This window comes from Branchiostoma floridae, chromosome 1 (assembly GCF_000003815.2).
Source record: "Branchiostoma floridae strain S238N-H82 chromosome 1, Bfl_VNyyK, whole genome shotgun sequence".
Lineage (NCBI taxonomy): Eukaryota > Metazoa > Chordata > Leptocardii > Amphioxiformes > Branchiostomatidae > Branchiostoma > Branchiostoma floridae.
In genome coordinates, this window is record NC_049979.1 from 15,385,015 (window position 1) to 15,406,181 (window position 21,167).

Here is a 21,167-nt window from a genome sequence, read left to right on the forward strand (position 1 = left end):
TTGTGGTATCTGCTGCCAGGTTACGAAATAAATGAGAGCAGTTCGAATGGCCATGCTCAACAGCGCTACCTATTTGTTCACAGCTGCTTTGCAGTTGGTTCAAAAATTAAAAGTACACAACATGTATTAAAGGAAAGCTGATGTGACATTGTTACCAACAACCTTTTCAAGTTTTAAGCGTTTCAGATAGAAGCTCTTTTCTAATACAAAAGTAAATTTGCCTGCTACTTCTATATGACGTCCTTTAATACACATTAAAAATTAGATATATCGATATGTTATTAAGTTTTTAAAGTGAAATCACAGAAAGTCAGAATGTCATTTTCTGCAACGTTCATGGCTTTATTCTTATGCTGTAACATATTCTGTGACATCACACAAGGCACTAATGTTCGTCCATAGCCGCCCGGTCCCATTCAGTACCGTTCCATGTTTTACAACAACCCTTTATATCAATCATCGCCCAACAAAGTGTAAAGGGGAATTATTGACAATTTGTACAAACAAAAAAACACGTATATTTAGGTCTGTTCTATAAAAAGGAGGTCCGAGAAAGAAAGGAAGCGACGAAATACGGTACAGGCGAAAGGTGGTGTCACATGACTAAGAAATGCATACCATTCCGTGTCTATCGTATTCGTGTCGTTCCGTGTTTTATACCGACCCTGCGCAGCTGTGCGTTTGACTCACGCATGGGAAAACATGGCGGCCGCTCCGTTGTTGCTGTTTATGGAAAGTTGAACACCCGCACCCTCCCTAAAAATAGCGCCCACCCCCACCAGTTGTACCGTCATGAAAGCTGCATTTCTCATCCCCTCACCAGGGACAGTCGGGCGGCGTTTGTCTGGCTAAATGTGACAGAAACGGCGACGGGAAAACGTCGCATCAAGTGGGCCTGCACCGTCTGACACTTCCTGCACGTTTTCTGTCGTCTGCAGAGTTCTGTGTTTTTCTCGGGATTTTGTCGTCTGCTGCGGGAAGGACCGAGTTGGAGCGAGCCACGCGGTTCTTGGAGGACAGCTGTACGGATGATCATGACGGTGGAGAGAACTGAGAACGCTGCGGTAGTGGAGCAGCCGGGGCAGGCCGGGGCCCAGGGGCACGCGTCGCCCGGCCAAGGGGTCCAACAGCCCCGCCAACTGCACCGCGAGGTCGCCCCGGCCCACCAAGAACACCAGCCCCAAACATCGGCACACGCACAGCCAAGACTGCAGACGGTAAGCTTTACAACGTGTTTATTTTCTTCGTGACGCTAAAATCTCATTGAGGAGGCAAAAATTGGTTCTACTGTAATACTGCGTTACATGTTGCTCAGTGTCGTAGCTGAGGTGGGAGGGGGGCGAGGTTATGCACTCATATGTCCTCGGTATTGACCTCCAACATACGTATCATAACGTGCTTTATATGCACAATATACATGTTACATGTCTTGATTCGATGACGTTATACGTCATTATCAACTGAATAGAAAATTCGACAGTGAAATGCCCATTCTCTGAATAGTAAATACTGTGATAGTTTCGATCTTTTTGTTGTGATTATCACAACCTCGTTTGGAACAAACTTAAATGGTATAAACAATTTAGTGACCTTTTAGTGGACGCAAGCACTTGAACCTTGAACAACTTGCAGGTATGCAGGTATGCAGGTATGCAGGTATGCAGGTATGCAGGTAGCTTCTGAGGACTGTAAACACAGTTTATCTGTCACTGGCTCTAGAAATTACACACGACGTTACCAAAGTTGAGTGCCCGTCAAGAGTTTATCAATAACAACAACTTTAATTATACTGTTGATACCTTTCAGTAACGTTACATGCTATTCCCTTTTATGTTAGATTAGTCATTATGCCAGGTCAATATTAGACCAATAAGAGTCCAGAGGGGGTATTAAAATGCTTAGTGTTAGGAATTTAGAGCCACATTGTTCAAAATCCATTAATTCCAGGAAGATTCTAATAATGCCACAAGTGAAAGATGTCATTATATATAGGAATTTATTGCAAAGATCATACCATAGCTAGCATTAATTCTCTGATTGCGCAACCTAGCTAGGCACAAGCTAAATTTGAGAATTAATTGAAAATGTCATTGAAGACGCTAAAGCCTGAAGGTTGTTTTAATTTATATAAGAAATAAGTAATGAATAAAATAACATGTAGAAAGCAACAACAAAACATAACTCTGTCATCGTACTTGAAAATTCTATGAAAATTGTGTGTATGTATCAACATCATAGATATTTAAACATGTGGTATTTACAATTTTCTTTAGACATAAATTCATATCTATTTATCGATCAATGATGAATGAATCAAATTATTGATGGCTTGATAGATACAAAGGACACACACTTGCATCTGTGTTATTATATGTATATGCATCAAATATATGTCATGGATTGATGGAATGAGCAAACTGTGATTTAGTAATTGCCTTTTATCACAATATCCAGAATGATATTGATATTATAGGTAGTTTGTATCTATATTGATCTCGATCTATTGATATATATCTGCTAAATATCATCCTCCCAGCAGCTTGCTTTCAAACTGCAGTTGGTTTTATGTGAACAGAATATGAAGTTGTAAATGGGTTTTCATTTCAGAACGAGATGATTCTACAACAGCTCAGAGAAATCACAGGTGTGGATGATGTCCGAGCTCTGGACCACGCCTACCAGGTACTGGCACTGCTCCTGGGTTCAAATCCTGGCTGTTGTTCTCCACCCAACATGCATGTTGCAGTCCCTTAAACTAGCCGCTAGGAGGCCCAAACTTTGATATGTTACTTCTTCCTGAGCAAAAGAGCTATTTTTCAAAACCTTACCTTACCTTACCTAGTCCCATCCTCATGTCTGAGGGTCGGGGACTATGGTAGCATCCAGTATCAGCCTCCTCCACTCCCTTCTGTCTTCTTTTTGAAAACACAAGGTGTCAAAACATGAACTTCTACTGCAGTACTAGGGAAGCCGGTATATCTGTCAAAATTCAATCATATCCAGTTTTCATCACACCCTACCAACACCCTAAGTATGAAACCAATCCATCTAGCTATTCTTGACTTATCTTGTTCACACACACACACACACACACACACACACACACACACAAACACATACCAGGGCTCGAAATTCATTTTTGGGATTAGGTGCACTGGTGCACCCAGCTTAAAAAATTGGGTGCACCAAAATGCACCACTTAAGTTTAAGTAGAATGTAAAAAAAAAACTAATAACAAAACTTAGTTACAAGCTATCAAATTCTTAAACAAGTAACAGGACAGACATTTTTATCATCTTTCTAACACTGAGATGTCAAGAATATGATGTATACTAGTATACTTGATATCTTTCCATACATAAACCTAAGAAAATATTTGGGTGCACAGTTCCAATTTTGGGTGCACCTGGGTGCACATGCAGCCAGTATTTTAAGCCCTGCATACACGGACACAAACACACACACACAATGACAGACAAATAAACAAATGCTACTCAAAATGTGTTTGACATAGATAAAAAAAGAGTTAGCCAGAGCTCCCTGAGATGTTTTGAAAATTTGAGCAGCTGATCACTCTTATAAAGTCTTAGTCCAGCAGATTTTGGTTTGTTGCTCTCTATATTAGGGCAAGGTGCTCTGTTTGACCCTAATTGCTTGTGATAGGAGGAAACCTTACATAAATGCCTGTGGTTACCCCAGGGTCATGTGTAGGTATGTCAGGGTGTAGGTAAAAGTTCAAGACCAGCCTGGTGTAAGATTTAAAGGGAGAGCTGAGTAGAACTTCAGATTGGTTTCATCCCTCCAAGAATTTCTGTTATTTCTAACTTATCTAAATCAAGAAAGGGTGATACAGGATTTGGGAATGTACAGAAAGATATTGAGATGTGTGGCAAGAATTCTTAAAATTTTTCTTTGTGTCAAAGGGTATTTTTTTGTCTATCTTTTCCTCCTGTTATACCCCCGTTCCACTAGTACGGCCCTCTGGCCGCGCTCTCTCAGCGACCTAAACTTTGACATATCGCTCAACGAATTGTATAGAAATGCAGCAAATCTTTTTGTACTTTGTGTGTTTTCTTGTCTTCTAAGTCACACTTTTATATTTTGTATGATATGCCCAGTGTGAAAGGGAAGGTTACACACATATCCTGTTTAAATTGCAGTGAGAGCGCAGTGCGATTGCTGTCTAGTGGAAAGGGGGCCTTACAAATATCTTGTTTATAAATCCATGAACCACTTTTACTTTGTAATGGTTTAAAAAGTAGACGTCTCAAAACATTCTTATGTTAGATACCTAGATGTCAAGATACATCAGCATATCGCTTGCGTTTGTTCCCAGGCTGGTAAGGGTGACCTTGCTGAGGTTGTGTCCATCCTGACCAATCAGAACGTGTCTCTAGTGACCAACCGGAATGGTGAAGTCGTGCAGGTACAAGTTCAGGTATGTATGTTTTACATATTTTCTGTTTACTACCTCCATAGATATGTTATATTTTCAGGATGTCGACACTTCAGCTGTGTACCAACTATAATAATCAGATCAAAATACCTTAGGCTATCTCTGACTCTAGCCCTAACCTTGGCCAAGTTGACCAGGGTGTTGGGTCAAGTTGGCTAGTACATGTACCATGTTTTGTCACTACAATTGTAGTTATAACCTATAGGGTACAGTGGAAGCACACCCAATTCGCCTGCAAATTTTGTGCAATTATCCGGCGTGTGGGATAATGCAAAGTTGCCCAGTTGGACCGCACCACCGCGGGCAGATGGGGCCATTGATTCAATGATTACTAGTCAGCCCAGAGCAGCGTCTAATTCTAATGCTGGGACAGGTCTGCCTAAACACCACAAACGACCACAAACGACTCAGAAACACCACAAACGATCTTGAAACCGGTGGACTAACTCGAAATAACTGGTGAATACGTAGGACTTGCTGCATTTTTTAAATTCATAAATGTATAAACAATGTCTCCAGAGCGCCACACAAGGTTTTTGACCCATATACACTGCATATTAGAGTCGTTTGTGGTCGTTTGTGGTGTTTCTGAGTCATTTGTGGTCGTTTGTGGTATTTAGGCACACCCTGCTGGGACAGGTTTGACTGTCAACACTATGGGAGTAAAGTACTCTGTAATGTACCTGGTAATGTACTATGTATCCAAGGGGTAGATTCGGTTAGATCAGTGACACTGACAGTTGATGATCACAAAAGCACCGCACTGCCAAAAGCGACTGCTATGTCCGTCTTTAGGACCCGAGTCGCTGTGTTCTATGTGGTTTCCAACTGGGTGCCAAAAAATTAAACCACTGCAAATATTTTCTTCTTAATGCAAAGTATTATCCGACGTGCAATTAACTGGCTTCCACTGTATCTATTTTGAAATTTTAGGCAACTTTTTTTTACCTGTCCTGTTTTGCCCTCTCGCATTAAATTTGGAGTCTGCAGAGGATGTTATTAAAAAAATTTACTTGTAGTGGCCTTATGTCAAACTTTGGCTTTACAACGAGTGTTTTCTATAAAACCGGGTGTATCTATGAACATGAAAACTTTGTGTCCACAGGTTCGTAATGCACAGCGGCCACCAGGGCAGGCAGGCAGGCCAGACGGCAGGGCCAACACACAAGAACCTGGTAAGGAAACAAGACTGGGGGAGATTACTGTAGCATGGAATGGGAGTGTGAAGTAATCAATGTGTAATTTCTACCATTTGTTGGTACACTGATGCTGACAGAAGTCTTTTATGTTTTATGAAACACCTTTATTTTTGTATGTGCTTTTTATGCTTTATGAAATGTTAAAGAATGTCTGGAAGGTTGGGATGCCATCCAAGACCCAAATCTTGAGAAAGTCCCTGAGCTTCCTGGCGCATGAACCTGACACTGTTAGTTCATCCGTTGGTTTGTTACCTGCAGCTGGAGTGATTGACCTGACAGCCGACACAGAAGACAAGGATCAGGATGACCTGCAGCGAGCCATCGCCCTCAGTCTGCAGGAGGCACAGACAGCCAACACTGACAACAGGTTGGTTTGCCTGTGTAGAAGACAAACATCAAAACCTTTTATATTTTACATTTTATTAGTTGGTCTGACAGACAGCCAAAGTTGCTGTACTTGTCATACTATCATTAACAGAACCTTTTATTACATTCTATATTCCATTAGTTGGACTTACAGCCAACGTTGCTCTACTAGTCATACTATCATTAAGGGTAAGACTGTGACTTTGGGTCATAGAGCCAGCAAGACTGGGTTTTGGTTGACTTAACAAGTTCTGTGTGAAATGTTCTTCCAAATTTCTTACACAATATTTTCAAGTTGTCAAATGTCACACACTGTCATACCCAGCCTAGTCCTCATATGTGCAGACAGCCATAAATGTGATTACCTAAGAAGTGGTTTATCTTGATCCTATTCTTTATAGTTAGTTGACCCGTAAAACACTCGAGTTGCAAGTCACATCACTCTGTCATTCAATGTCAAGACCAGAACACCAGTATGGGGTGAAACAAAATTCAACATTTTCTCTAGTCCTCCCAACGATACCCTTGGCTAAGGTTAAGTCCTTAAGAATGAATGCCAGTACTCATGTTCTTTACCAGCACTTCAGGACAGCCTTGAGACTGGGAGGCTTATAAATCTGGCAACTTGAACTACAGATCCCATAGATAAGACCATATGGAGGGGTCTGGTTCACTCAGGGTCTCTGCAGTAACATATGAGAGATGGCATCCAGCTGCTTCACTCTATCATGACACATCTATTTATGTTGTGACCTTGACACACATGTTATGATATGATGTACATACAGTGATAAGTTTTTATTTTTACTGTAGCAGTGCAATATACTAGTCCAGGCCTCTAGTAGACTATATTATATGGTGTTGGATGATAACTCTTGGGCAAGGGTTATATGCAGGGTTGTGGTGTGAAAAGTCATTTGATATAATCATTAGATATGATAAACAGCTGCCATTCTGTGCCAGTGCCTGTGAAGAAGTCACAAGAGAAAGATAAAGGATGGACCATGAAGTGTTGTGGTAGGAGGGAGTTAAGTATGTGTGAAAAACAGTAATTCCACTCCCTGGTATGTCTAAGAGGAAGAAATATACACATTTGTGATTTGGTTTAGGAACTTGATCAGAAAAAAAACAGAAGAACTAAAGAAACTGGAAAGTGAATGATTAGAGGAACATTTTCAAACACGTCTCTAACCTGATCAATCTCTAAAGGTAATTAATAATCATTACGTATGGCTGCTTAATGCCCCAGACCCCAGGGGGAGTGCAGGCCCAAGAGGAGAAAAAGCAGTGTGTCGTGGGACAACGTGCAGGAGACTCCCCGAGAAGCAGGCTGGCCCGTGGGGCTGAAGAACGTGGGCAACACCTGCTGGTTCAGCGCTGTCATCCAGGTCAGCAGAGACAGCTAGTTCGTCCTATGGTTTAGTCATTTGAAATTCATTCCATCATATTTTACAATCTATTCCACAATCTCATGTCTCTTCCTCAACAGTGGAGTAAAGTTTTTTAAACATTATTGTTTGTCTTGTTTGTTCCCTAGTCTTTGTTTCACCTGCCAGTGTTCAGAGACTTAGTGCTGGGATTCCGATTTTTCCCCAAGGATTGGCCAGCCAACAGCAGGGTATGTAGAACCCTGCATGTACTTGTTCATTCAATACAGAGCATCCACACTATCACTTGACTGCTACTGCCCAACAACTCATCTCAAAGAACATCAAACAGAAATTTTCTCTGGAAGGATCACATTGCCAGAATTTTTCTTTGAGTTTTTGGTCATGCTAAAAAAAATTGCCAACAGAGAATGTTGCACAGGGAAGTTAACAGAGAAAAGGGGCTTGAAGGACAGAAGTGCTGGTGTAACAAACTTTGTACCAAAGTTCCTACATATATGATAAATCCTGGTCTATGTCCACAATTCCCATACCATCCTTGGCCATGAGTGAATGAAGACCTTTATCATACCAAGGAGGTTTTATAAGCTCTTTAATCACACTGTGTGTCCATAGGCTAAGTGCATCTTATGAAGACCTTGTTACTATACACAGAAAATGAACTTTTTATTTATTAAATGCATTTGAGACATGACAAGCTTTGAATGTTATGATGACTTCCATTTGAAATCTTTGATGTTTGTAGGAGAGCCTGGTGCTCCACTTCATGCAGGAGCTGCGCTGCCTGTTTGCCCGTATGCAGGGCTCCAACAGGAAGTACATCGACCCCACCTGCGTGGTGAAGAGCCTACGGGAGCTCATTCCCATCAGGGCAGGGGAGACACAACAGGTAGGTTCTTTTACTCTTCCGTAGAATATATGTAATTGCATTCTTTGTAAATTTGTAAGGTTGTGTTTGTATCACTGCAAAGCGAAAAGGTCATGATGGTACATGCAATCTCAATGAAACTCATGTTAAAGTCTTACCTCTGCATGTTTGCAGGATGTGAGTGAGTTCACCCATAAGCTGTTGGACCTGTTAGAGGAAGCCTTCATCATTGTACAGCGCAGGCAGGGTGCACAGCCTGGCAGCTCGGCTAGCGCCAGCAGCTCTGAGAGCGGAGGTGACAAGAAGAGTAACCCCATGTTGGACCTGTTCTATGGGCGGATCCAGGCTGAGGGCATGCATGCCGGTAAGTCTGTAACTAGTGGTGTTTCACCAAACCAGTCCTCATGTAGGCTCTCCTGGATGTCATCTACTGGCTTTGAATCTAATTGTTAATAACAGGTACTGTGATCATGTTAAGTTATGGGATAGGTGTAGCAGAAGCTTTTAAGTTTAGAGATATCCTGAGTTTTATCTTTAATGTGCAGTTGGTTTTTATAAGTTAACAGAGATGTTTTAAGCTATACGATGTAAAGGAGTCTATCTAAAAGATGATAGGGTTAGCTAGAGTAGGGTGATGTTAAGACTGTACCTAGAACTATGATTTGTAGCTGTAGCAGTGGGCCAGATAATACCTCTTGATCCCTATAGACTAAATGAATTGATCACAATCTTTTTACTATACCCAAATGTAAAATTTCTACAGAAAACATTTCCCAGCCGACTTTAAAGACTGGATAGCCTATATTCATACATAAGAGGGGAGAAGTATTTGGATGTGGTGTTGTTGCAGGTAAGATGTTCACCAACCAGCAGACAGTGGGGCAGTACACCCTGCAGGTGAATGGCTTCAAGGACCTGCACGAGAGTCTAGAGGGCGCCACTGCACAGGGTGAGATTGAGACAGGCCACGAGGAGGGGTCCACCAAGTCTGGACAGGAGGTAGGAGTTGTTGCATGTGTTGTAACACTTGGTAAAACTGTGGCAGAAACAAGTAGACACTTTTGCTTTGCAGATTAGTCTTTGACTTTCTATCCCCAGGCTCATATACATTCTGTCTTGTGCCATTTTCATTGTCTTCTGCCAGTTCCTTTCACTTCTTACTAATTCCTTTTGTTCCTCTACCTTGTTTTCATTCTTTCGTCCTTCTTTCTGTCGCTGTTTAGTCGGGTTCCAGTAAATGTTGGCAAGAGGTACAGTATGCTGCTTTCTTTTTGCTGAATACTGAAATATTGCTGCAGCAATATTTACTTCTAGTCTTATATTTAGAAAGACAGTCACTAATCAACAATGTTTTACAGTCATATACCTTTCAAATGACATATATGAAACTTCATAAATACAAGTAACAAATCTAAATGTAAGGTTTCCAACATGGCACTCTTGAATTGAAATGCAACCTTCCAAAGTTAGGGTGAACTGTTTCCATCCTTTTTCTGAAGTCTTCTTAAATCTGTCTTTGAAAAAAAATGGCCAGACTTAGTGTGATGTTTCTGCAAAACGATAATTGTCAACATATGAGTTATGTTACCAGTAGATAGTTTGATCTGTTGCAAACATGACACCTGCCATTTGTACACATAGATAGCAGGAAGGCATTTTCCTGTCTCCTGTCATTCATCTACACCAACATAGCAGTACATACAGGAGCACATCATGTAAAACCCTTTTCTGCCCCTGATATATTACGTGTCCTCCTGGATTCTTGCCAGGTAACACAGAGCAGGGCCATTGGGTATTTGTTAGATGTGTCTGTCTTTGACATGTTCCACCTTTCATGCTGACTTGATGGAAGGATGATGGAGTTCAAATATTGACCCCCATCTGCCACACGGTACTCTGTTAATGTGACAGAGCTGAATTTCTCAAATTGATTTCAATGGACAAAGTAAGCAGCAGTGATTCAAAATGCAATATTACCTGAAATGCATCAAACTTGTATCATAAAAGCGCCAAATGGATATACCAGCATATAAGATGAAAGCTCACATATTGTATAAACATTAGTTGAAATAACTTCATTGCATTAATGTTAAATCCACTTTGGGTGTTATGTATTGAAAATTAGGATTCATGACTTACAACTACATGTACTTGCGACATACATGAAGTACATTATATGTCCTTTCTTTTTAGTGTTTCGGAGTCTTCTTTCTTTGCTGCATGCACAGCTTGTAAAGGCTGCATCAGTCTTCATGTCCAATGTCAATGGCACTTACATGTGCATGTATCTGTATCTTTATACAAAACAGATTGATGGGAGGGGTGGATATGTAAGGATTATTCAAGCCTAGGGCTTTGATTCTTTGGAGGATTGTGGGACATGTGCCAAGGTACAGCAATATATATCTCGCTGACATGGCAAGGGGATGCTAGGGGGCACAGAGGGGCTATCCTGAACACAGGTAATGTACATGTAAGATGGATGCGTTTTAGTCCAGTACACTGTGATATAGCTACATATGCACTACACCGCCGTTTGATGATACAAAAACATGCATACCACCATCTTGTATAACTTGAAGTTTTTCCAAAACCTACAACCTTTCTAATTACCGTTTGTGTTTCCTTGCAGCATTGGTTCACACATCTACCACCAGTGTTGACCTTTGAACTGTCCAGGTTTGAGTTCAACCAAAAGTTAGGCAAAGCAGAAAAGATTCACCACAAGTTGGAATTTCCCAAGTTTCTGTACATGGATAGGTAAGAGGCATGATCAGTTTGATATAGGGGTTATATTGAGCACAAAAAGTTGTTGTTGAAAAGAGAGGAAAATACTTTTTTTCATTTGGATACACAAGGATAATTTAGCAATGCCACATGATCCCCATAAACATGTATGTCATGAAAAAAATGTTCTTATATTGTACAATGGTCTTCAACCTTAAACTGAAAGAACACAATTGAAAGCTGAAAAGTAAGTTTCTTGCAGGAGAAAACATGATTTGCAAGTTCAAGCGATCATCTGTTGCTGTTGTATTTCAGATATCTTGTAAAAAATAAGGAGGTGACAAGACAGAAGAGAGAGCATATGAAAAGTATGAAGGAGGAAATGGATTCACTACAAGCCAAATTGGACAGGTATGGTATCAGTAATATCCATCAGTCATAAACTTATACATGTCAAGAATACATGTATCCCAGTCCTATAGATTTGATTATCTTATTACTCATGCTATAGATTCTTGAAGCACCTTCAACAGGATGTTTCCTAAAATGTTAGTCTTGCTGGCCACTGTATTTTAGAAATAGTGCATGGTTGGGTGTTTGATAATGATACGCTATATTGCTTGTAGTGGTTTGGTGTTGAGGAGTTTTAAAAGGAAATTTTGGCTGATTTCTCTCTCAGTTTTCTGAACTACGGGTCTGGCTACAAACGTCTCCCCCTGCCTGACATTCTGAAGTACACCTTGGAGTTTGCTGAGAAGAGCACAGTGGAGGTGACACAAGGCCAAGTGCAGAGGAGCAACGGCAATGGCAGCAGCAGGGTAGCTAATGGGAACGGCTTAAATGGGTAAACAGGAACATATTGAGTTAAAATTGCTGGCAAAATTGCATTATGTATGATCTATTCTTCTTAACTTATAGGAGCTCTTAAGAAAGGCATGTATTCAATTTATGGCATATTCTAAAGGAATGCAGTCCTTCAGTTAATCAATTTACAATCAGATTTGCATTGTTTTTAACGGTTGTAACAGCTTCTGAACTCATGGTTTGGTGGTGACACATGTACATTACACATGCATATCTAGGTGAGAAACTGAAGCTGAAACTTATTTAAAGGCTTGGTCATAGTAGTCATTCTCCTGTATCTCCCAACTGTTAAAATAAATGCTAGCAGTATCCTCAAATGGCTCCAACATGATTGTGATAAAACTGGATTTGATTTATGTAGAAGCAGTGAGAAGAAAGATGAAGAGGACGGAAGTTCTGACGACTTTGAGGTTATCTCAGCAATCCACTCTGCAGACACGTTGGCCTGCTTGTCCAAGAAGACGTTGGATGCCGTGGCAACCAAGAAAGCCGCACCCGTCCCCTCCTCTGGAGACACGGCCATCCCCAGTAAAGTTCACATTCCCTGTCCACACCATGTCACTAAGGAGGTGAGTTACCTCTCATCTTCACCTCAGACATGAAGGTTGTGTTTCTTCTAGCACATATTCTTTAGAATAGAATGCTGATGTGATGACATACATGTAAGTAGGTTTTACTAAGATCAGGTGCCTGTCTGTGCCCACTCGGATATCCTCAGTTGTATGTCAAGAAAACTTCCCATTACTTCCCGCTGCAGGAGCTTGCTGTACTGCAGACCTGCCTACGACGCTGGAGACATGAAGTAGAAAAAGAAGTCAAAGGTGGGTGAATGATAAAAACTGTGGAACAGTTACACCTGAAGAAACCATTAGAACTACTACTTCCATTTTCCTTGGGAAAAGTTATGTTTGAAATTCTTGTTCACAATTGATCATATTTTTGTTTTCATGTGTTGTCCTTTCTCTTTCAGGATTGCAAGATAGAATTTTGTACTTACAGGCCAAGATTGAAAACTTGTATGAAGACAATTCATTAAAACAGGTATGCTTTTACTCTTGCCTAATACGTGTACCTTTGATTTAAAGGCATACGATGTCGACCATAGGTGCAACTGTTTTTATTGATAGAAAATAATGTTTTTTTACTGTGCAATTGTGCTCAACATGGAAATATGATGTACTTGAAGCAACTAACTTTTGCCATAGATGATGTTTAGCTTTGGAGAGGAGTCATTTTTTTATCTCTTAGTTGCCTTAAGTCATCTCATACAATCCATTATTTGTCACTGCACTAGTTACTGTACTTCATGATTGTTTATTATCTAATGTATCTGAGGAACCTGGTACCCTCATGAAGGCTACTGATCATGCACTTACATTTTTGTATTTACCAACAGGTGCCTTACCAGTTACATGCAGTACTAGTCCACGAGGGGCAGGCGTCCGCCGGCCACTACTGGGCTTACGTGCGCGATCACTCCCAGAATCGCTGGCTGAAGTTCAACGATGTAACAGTCACGGGAATGTCATGGGGGGAACTACTGAGGGAGTCAGAAGGAGGGTACCACCATGCCAGTGCCTACTGCCTCATGTACATAGATATCACCAGGAAGGATCTGGTGGAGGGTATGTTGTATCACTTGTGGTCTATTGTGTACTGTTGTGTACAATTGCAAGGTGGTCTACTGGTCATATGTACTAGAAAGCAAATAAGGAAAGCAGAGATACTGTAAATGCAGAAACTTCCGTGGTGGTTTAATGTTCTCGGTTTTTGTGGTGGCCACTTCACAGCAAACTTAAAACCACCGTGAACATTTTTCCATGGCAGTAAGAGACTACAGTGCATGGTGCTCCTGCGAACTTAAAACCACCGCTAAAAGTACTTTTTCCCGCTACTGCAAAATTAAATCCCAGCAAACTTGAATACATTTACAGTAGTAGACTTTACCCCCTTATCTATACCTCTTTGCAACTCTTTCAGTTCCCCAGAAATTACTGATGATGTATTGCTGCATGTATTGCTGCATTGTGTATACAGTCTTGAGAACACATGCAAACAGACAGACAAACATCTACACAAGCAAGTCAAGAATGTCATTTCCTTGGAGTAGAGAAATACACTATACATTTCCTTCATCCTTCTCAGTTAAACTGCAATGGAGCCAGTATGATGAGCTGAAGTTGATGGTTCTTGCTGAGAATGAGAGATTCGTTGCCCAGCAGCGCGACCTTGAGACCAAACAGAGAAGAACGATGGTTGCTAGGGAAGAGGGCCCACCCGCCAACCATGGCAGGGGAGAGGACACCACTTCTGAAAGCTCTTCTGGGGAAGGTGCTGACCAACCATTACATGGTATGGGTTTACATGTGAATGACTTACTCACTCACTCACTCACTATATGGTATATCGTCTGTTGTTCCCCGCCAGGCGAGGGATAGACATGCACTGTCTTCATACTTCTCTGTAATGGGTGCAAGTGGTTTGTTGGTCTGCAAAGCTGTGTACTTGCCCACTGTCGTCCTCTGATGATAAGGGAACAATGGCTAACAACATCCTCTCCCCAGGACAGGAGTCCCATCTAGCAGCATGTGGTATGATCTATAGTGATGGGTTGTTGTTTCCACACAGGGCAGGAGCCCCGAGGTGACATCCAGCGTAAACAGCCTCCCCAGGTCAAACCTAAACCTGTTAATATGGAGATCCAGCAGGCGGGCAGGCAGGGGAGGGCATCACAGGTAATGCTGGAGGACTGGGTTTCTCAGAAGGTTTTGTGTGTTCTAAGTTGTGATTTATTGTACAACTGTTAAAAGAAAAACGTGTCATCTAGAGATTGATAGAATCTGCTGAATTTCGTTTTCAATTTCCAATCTTGGACTTATTCTTGAATGTATTATAGAATACCTTTTGCCCTCAATTCAAATCATGCTTATATACTCTATGAATTTGTGTATTAGAATGTGTAAAGTCTCTGTGTACTTTTCTTGTTGAGATTTGCAAAAGGTTTTGGATTTTCAAAAAAATGAAAAAGTTTGGAGTTGCTAAATAATACCGGGGTATCTATAATTTGAATATACAGATAAGCAAAACTAATTCGACCAATGCTGGTGTCTGTTCCTTCCATATACATTGACAATCTACAACAAAAGTAACACTAGAATTTGATCTGCTTCAACTGAACTCTCCTGTTGTTCCTGTGTACCCAGTCCACCCCCCTGGACCACAGTGGGCATGTCCTCAGGGCCACGATGAAGACGCTCCTGGAAGTCTCCAACATCCAGGAACAACAGGGACCTGAGAAAGCCCTGATCAAGGTCAGCATCCTGAGGCCACACCAAGTGGTTTCTTGGTTCTTGGATTGGGAGTGATAATTATGAAAAGGAGGGTGTAGATGGAAACAGAGGCTAAGGAGACAGCTGATATCAAGATAGATACATGCAACTTCAGGAGTTAGTATAGTCAGTGCTGTAATTTCTTGTCCTCTTGCTTAATTCATTTTTCTCCAAAGAGGGCATTGGGACCAAACATAGGTTTATGTTGTGCTGAATGGAAAGTTTGAAGTTTGACCTATGCTGAAGTATACCTTCTTACAATTTGCCTGTTAAATCCCCTGTCCTAATTGCTCAGGCAGTGAACATGGAGTATCACCGTCTGCGCTGCCTGGAAGAGAAAGGCATCAGCAGACAGTACGACCCCCGGCTGGAACACTGTGTGGTGTACCTCATCCATAACAAAGCTTCCAAAGTCCTCATGGAGAGGGCACTGGTGGAGCAGTTTGCAGACAGGGGACTGTCAGGGGACTCCAAGTAAGTCTTCATGTGCTGATGACATTAGAGTAGATATTACCACTCAGGTCCACACTACATAACTTATGTCCTAGGAGTCCTTATTAACCAAGCAAGAAGTTACACTACTACTGCCTGGACTGTGAGGTAATGGCATAGCACTACATAGTGGTGGCTGACAATGCTGATATGTACATCAATGCCATTACTGGCCATGAAGAGAGTACAGCTGTAGTTGAGCTTAAGTAGTATACCATTGTTGTATACATGATGTTAACCTTTTGTGTTCTTCACAAACCATGCAATGTACAAATGGAGATTACATCAAAGGTTTGGATTAGACTTTATTTGGTCAAATCCCATGTAGATGAACATAAATTAATCTAATGTGATAATTGTATCGCAAAGATGTAATTTCTAAAGGAGCACTGTAAAGTAGTATACATTACTAGTATTCTATTCATGTATCAAAAAGCATACAGTATTCTTTTTAACTCCCCAAGTATCCTCTAATCAAATCATGAGCTATCTCAGATTATGGCTGAATACAATGTGTCTGACAAGGCTCGATTATCTATTTTACCTCTGAACACGAAATTCGAAACTGTACAGAACCATTTGTGGTCCTTGAATGGGAAATGCTATTGGTCACCCTCATTGATCACTTACTTGTCATTGATTGGTACATACATGTATGATACGTTCCTGTGGTAGGATAAAACAACTGTCCCACCTTTTTTTGCAGGTGTATTGAAATTATGAAGGTGGCCCAGTCCAAGCTGAAAGTCATGCAGTTAAGTGAGGAGAACCTGAAAGCTTATGAGGTAGAGGAAAGACTGTTTCATGTAGCTTGTCACAATGTCTTGTATTTTCCTGTTTGCTGTGATGTTTTAGCCTGTTTCAGTTTGTCCAGCAGTACTGTGGATTAGGCCTTTAGGAAGACCATTGAGGCCTCTGATTAGTTAAAATATGTTCCCATTCTTCATTGTTCATTCTGAAATGACTATCAGTAAATGCAAAATATGTCCATTTATGCCATTGGTGAGAAAACTAGATATATTGTTTTAAAAGATAATGCCATTTTTGTCTTGCAGAAATGGCATGCTGACTATGGACTTTTCCAGAAAACAGTTATGTTTTTGCTGCGTGGTATAGAGTTTTTCCATCAAGAGAGGTAAGCGTAATGTCTTAACTTTTCCACAGCTTAAAGGCACTTATTTTCTGATTTTGAAATAGCCTCTCAATTTTTGGATGCCCATTATGGAAAGAGAGAGTTTAGGTCATCCTTAGGTCACATCATTCCAATTTGTTACCACTCAGATGGTAACAGTATAACAAATATAGTCAGATTCTTCTTAGCCCTTTGTTTTTTAATTCTGTTCCCTTTCTTTACGTTGCCCGGGAACCTTAGGAAATAATTTTAGGTAGTGTAGCCTTAAAGTTAAATTTGTGTTTCATAAGTCTGTACACTAGTTCCTTACCAGCCACATCTGACAGGATGCTGTTGTTCCACCCTGCCAGGTTCCCCGAGGCCCTGACTTACCTGGTCCACGCCTGGACATACAACCGGCAGCTACTGGGGGAGGAGGAGGATTATGCAATGGCAGCTGACTCGTCCCTCATCACTCACTACAGGACTCAGTGCCTTAAGGTACTCACTCACTCACTACAGGACTCAGTGCCCTAATTGAGGTACTCACTCACTCACTACAGGACTCAGTGCCATAAGGTACCCCTACTTACTCACTACAGAACTCAGTGCCATAAGGTACCCCTACTTACTCACTACAGAACTCAGTGCCATAAGGTACCCCTACTTACTCACTACAGGACTCAGTGCCATAAGGTACCCCTACTTACTCACTACAGGACTCAGTACCTTAAGGTATCTATACTTACACACTACAGGACACAGTTCCAGTAGAGACGACTATAAACTCTTCTCTACTTTGCTCTTGTTATCTTCTTGAATTGATGAACACCAAAACGTGTAAACCTCCTCGGATATTTTCTACTCAATCCAAAACTCGCTTCACTGAAATATTTTCAAGTCCGTTTTTTTCTGAGCAGTCCAACAAGAAAAACCCTAGTGATGACACATTGTTACGTACATGTAGAGATGTTGCTTAAGTCCTTGTTTCCTGCCCCGGTCCCTTAGTGAACAGCCCTTGTGAGAGAGGAGACACAGTAGCATACTAGTAGTTATGTAGAGTTTGTGCTTGTTTCCTCCCCTAGTCCCTTAGTGAACAGGCATGTGGCCTGTTTGACAGTGGAGACACAGTAGCATAGTTACATGTATGTAGAGTTTGTTTTCTCCTTCAGTCCATCCCTTAAGTGAACAGGCCTGTAGCCAGTTTGAGAGTGGAGACACAGTGACATAGTTATGTAGAGTTTATGCTTGTTTTCTCCCCCAATCTCTAAGTGAACAGGCATATGGCCTGTTTGAGAGTGGAGACACAGTAGCATAGTTATGTAGAGTTTGTTTTCTCCTTCAGTCCCTAAGTGAACAGGCCTGTAGCCTGTTTGAGAGTGGAGACACAGTAGCATAGTTATGTAGAGTTTGTTTTCTCCTTCAGTCCCTAAGTGAACAGGCCTGTAGCCTGTTTGAGAGTGGAGACACAGTGGCATAGTTATGTAGAGTTTGTGCTTGTTTCCTCCCCCAGTCCTTAAGTGAACAGGCATGCGGCCTGTTTGAAAGTGGAGACACAGAGAACGTGGATGAAGGGCTGCAGCTGATGGTGGAGCTGGTGGTGCCCTGCATGGCCCTGCTGCAGGAGCTGGGGGGTACCGACAGTGACCAGGCCATCGCAGAGGAGATCCGCAGTAACTGGTGTGACTACCTGGGGCAGGACCTCCCCGGTAAGTTACAGATAGCTTCTACTCCTGGATCTTAAACCAGCTTTGCTGTTTGATTAGGTAAATACAATTGACACTGAAAATAGATTTTGGCCAGTGGTCATGAGGTCCCCTCTGTATAGTTGATTGTTAAATGTGCTGAAGGTAAGACTGTCATGCAGACATTTGATGTCTTGACAAGGATTCCAAACCCTACAGGTATCAGATCTCATATGCCAGTTGGTAGGCTAAAATTCAAACCTTAAGCCTTGTGACTGATGTAAATTGTAATTACTCCCTTATTTTCATTTTTGATATCAGTGAAACTTACAGTCATGGCCTTATTTTCTCCTGCATCATCTCTGCCCAGACTGGAGCCAGGAGAAGCTGCAGGATTTCCTGCCGCAGCTGCTGGACTGTTCCGGGGACCTGCAGCAGCTGCGGACTCCTCCTGCAGTCTGGCCATCGCAGCACCTGGCCGAGTGGTTCAGTACCGTCATGCAGGCAGTGGTGCAGGCTGAACCAGACACCGTGGACTGAGGACGGCTTGTTTTGGCTGTGATGCTTTGTTTGCTTTGTTTGGGGATTCCCAACGTAAGAAATGAAGCAAGAGGACAACATGAAAACAAGAGGCTGGAAGGAAAACTTGAGTACTGACTCTCTTTAACTGTTTGTACCAAAGTACAGACTTTCGCCTCTGACTCAGATGTTGATTTTGAAGTTCCAGCTTTGCATCATTTTTGAAATCAAAGAGCCAACAAATTTAATTGGTAGGACCTTGATGAGATCTCTACTTATATGATGTCAGTATGGAAATTGACTATGAAGAAGAATTTTGGGGGAATTACAACCTTAAATTTTTCTTTTGAGCCAAAGACACTGTAAGTAACATTATATGTTCAAGTTGCAAACTGACATTGTATGGCAACTGTGTGTTCAAGATCTGTGTATGGAATATTCATCTATGTGTACAGCTATTGTTTGATAGTCAACGTTCCCAAATTGAATCTTGCAATGGACAGTGTTACTTACTGGTTTCCTGAGAGTTGAGTGCTGGACTCAAATTAGTGTGATAGTATAAATATCTACTGTCAGATTGTATGTAACTGACATGTATAATGAGTGTTAATGTTACATAGATTATGACAATACAACCGAACAGGACAAGACTGCAATAGTTTGTTATTTCAAGTACACAAACAAGTGTATGTCTATGTGCAAAATGTCAAATTGTAGTTTTTATACAGAATGGAAGGTGTGTCAGAACAGAAAAGTCCACCAAAGAGATTTGTATCATGCAGGGCATTACCCCACCAATTTACTGTAAGACAGACTTGTAGTGCTAGGGAAAAACAATTGATGACCTTCATGTGCCTTGTTCCATAGATGATAAATGTTCAAGACTGCGGCTGTAAGCCAGTCACATTTGCCAGTTAAAGATTATTGAGATATTCTTCTAAAGCAGGCTGGAAACAGACAGTTATTTTTAACCTTTATTACTTGAAGGCTTCCTCATAGCATTTCATTTGTAAACACTGGCACGCTGCAATGTCATTCTGGTCGAAAGGGAAAGCATTGTAATATCATTTTAAGTAGCAATAATTGATGAGGTTGTGGGTCTTTTGCCTGTCTGTGTCCTGTTAAAGATTTTAACAATTTTTACTACTTTGCAAAGGCCAGTATCATTTTAGTTTGTGTACTCTCATTTTTAAAAATCAGAATATGCTTTATTTAAGATGGCAAGTCCACCAAAGATTATAACCAACAATATACATGTTACATGTATAAGAATGCATCACAATCTGCAAGAAATGCATCAGTTTACTTCACTTGCCTTCAGGAGTCACGAACATTAAATCATATGAAAATGGTAACCTTTGATACACAAAATAGCAGTAGTCTCTTTACCATGCAATCATAATCCCGATTGTACTATCCTGCATACAGCTACATATCAGGAAAGACTTTTCTCTTGCTCAAACGTCACTGATGCCTTTCCTCTTTGCTAGGTAAAAAGTCTTCCACAAGAGACGATCTGTAGTTTATAAAAGCAATCTTCATTGACACAACAAAAGTAGGACTAGTTGTTGATTTTAAATTAAAGGCTGCCTAATGTAAGTTCTTGCCTTGCCTTGCCTTGCCTTAGCCCGCGATGATGATGTAAGTTCAATATGGACTGGTGCCATCATCTGAAGAAGGGAAGTGCTTTACATAATACGTTTCTAACCAGAAGAAAGCCTGATGAGGGAAAAATCTTCAGAACACAATTTGTGTTCAAATGTTACCACAAACTTCAGTCAGATCATGCAAATCTTAATCTATTATGCTGCTTCAATGTTTGTGTGGTATTTATGAATAGTTTGTCATTCTTTTCATTTATTCCCTTGATGCAATGTTTAAGTTCCAATCTTTTAGTATCCAATTTGTTCCTTCCTCAAATATCCTTTGTACAATAAGAACACCCTTCATTGTCAGTTTGGCACAACTCTGTAGGAACAGTCTGTATGTAGTTATTTAGTAGCTTAAATGGATGATTGTGGTTGTATGTTTATGTTATTTATTTTGTTTTGTGTTTTATAGTCATATCTGTACAGATAACTTTACAGTACTACTGGATATTGAGGATTAAAGCAGTTGTTACTACATCCTTGTTTCTTCATTTAAAGCATAGCATGAGCTTTG

The 21,167-nt window shown here is 41.0% G+C and overlaps 1 protein-coding gene across 5 annotated transcripts; it reads left to right on the forward strand.

The window, feature by feature from the left end:
- Nucleotides 1-524: 524 nt before the first annotated feature.
- Nucleotides 525-21,130, forward strand: LOC118414295 (ubiquitin carboxyl-terminal hydrolase 25-like). Of its 5 annotated transcripts, XM_035818260.1 has the most exons (28): nt 525-1,217; nt 2,608-2,682; nt 4,337-4,438; nt 5,562-5,631; nt 5,914-6,022; nt 7,271-7,409; nt 7,559-7,639; nt 8,155-8,298; nt 8,452-8,641; nt 9,128-9,276; nt 9,501-9,527; nt 10,910-11,037; nt 11,320-11,415; nt 11,684-11,848; nt 12,230-12,437; nt 12,626-12,689; nt 12,839-12,909; nt 13,265-13,493; nt 14,014-14,220; nt 14,497-14,603; nt 15,072-15,179; nt 15,493-15,671; nt 16,396-16,474; nt 16,745-16,824; nt 17,172-17,301; nt 17,886-17,911; nt 18,340-18,509; nt 18,856-21,130. In XM_035818260.1, exons 1-28 carry the CDS (start codon nt 1,029-1,031, stop codon nt 19,023-19,025), a joined length of 3,492 nt encoding a protein of 1,163 aa, XP_035674153.1. In that variant the 5' UTR covers nt 525-1,028; the 3' UTR covers nt 19,026-21,130. The 5 variants fall into 5 exon arrangements, with proteins under 5 accessions (XP_035674153.1, XP_035674178.1, XP_035674162.1 ...); XM_035818269.1 differs by lacking the exon at nt 17,886-17,911 and having other exon boundaries at nt 527-1,217; nt 12,233-12,437; nt 18,314-18,509; XM_035818252.1 differs by lacking the exon at nt 17,886-17,911 and having other exon boundaries at nt 529-1,217; nt 18,314-18,509.
- Nucleotides 21,131-21,167: the final 37 nt, after the last annotated feature.

Coding starts and splice junctions, on each gene's coding strand:
- LOC118414295 (XM_035818260.1), top strand. CDS start 1,029: ATGATCATGACGGTGGAGAGAACTGAGAACGCTGCGGTAGTGGAGCAG. Junction 2,683..4,336: donor CTCTGGACCACGCCTACCAG/GTACTGGCACTG, acceptor GTTTGTTCCCAG/GCTGGTAAGGGTGACCTTGC. Junction 4,439..5,561: donor TCGTGCAGGTACAAGTTCAG/GTATGTATGTTT, acceptor TTGTGTCCACAG/GTTCGTAATGCACAGCGGCC.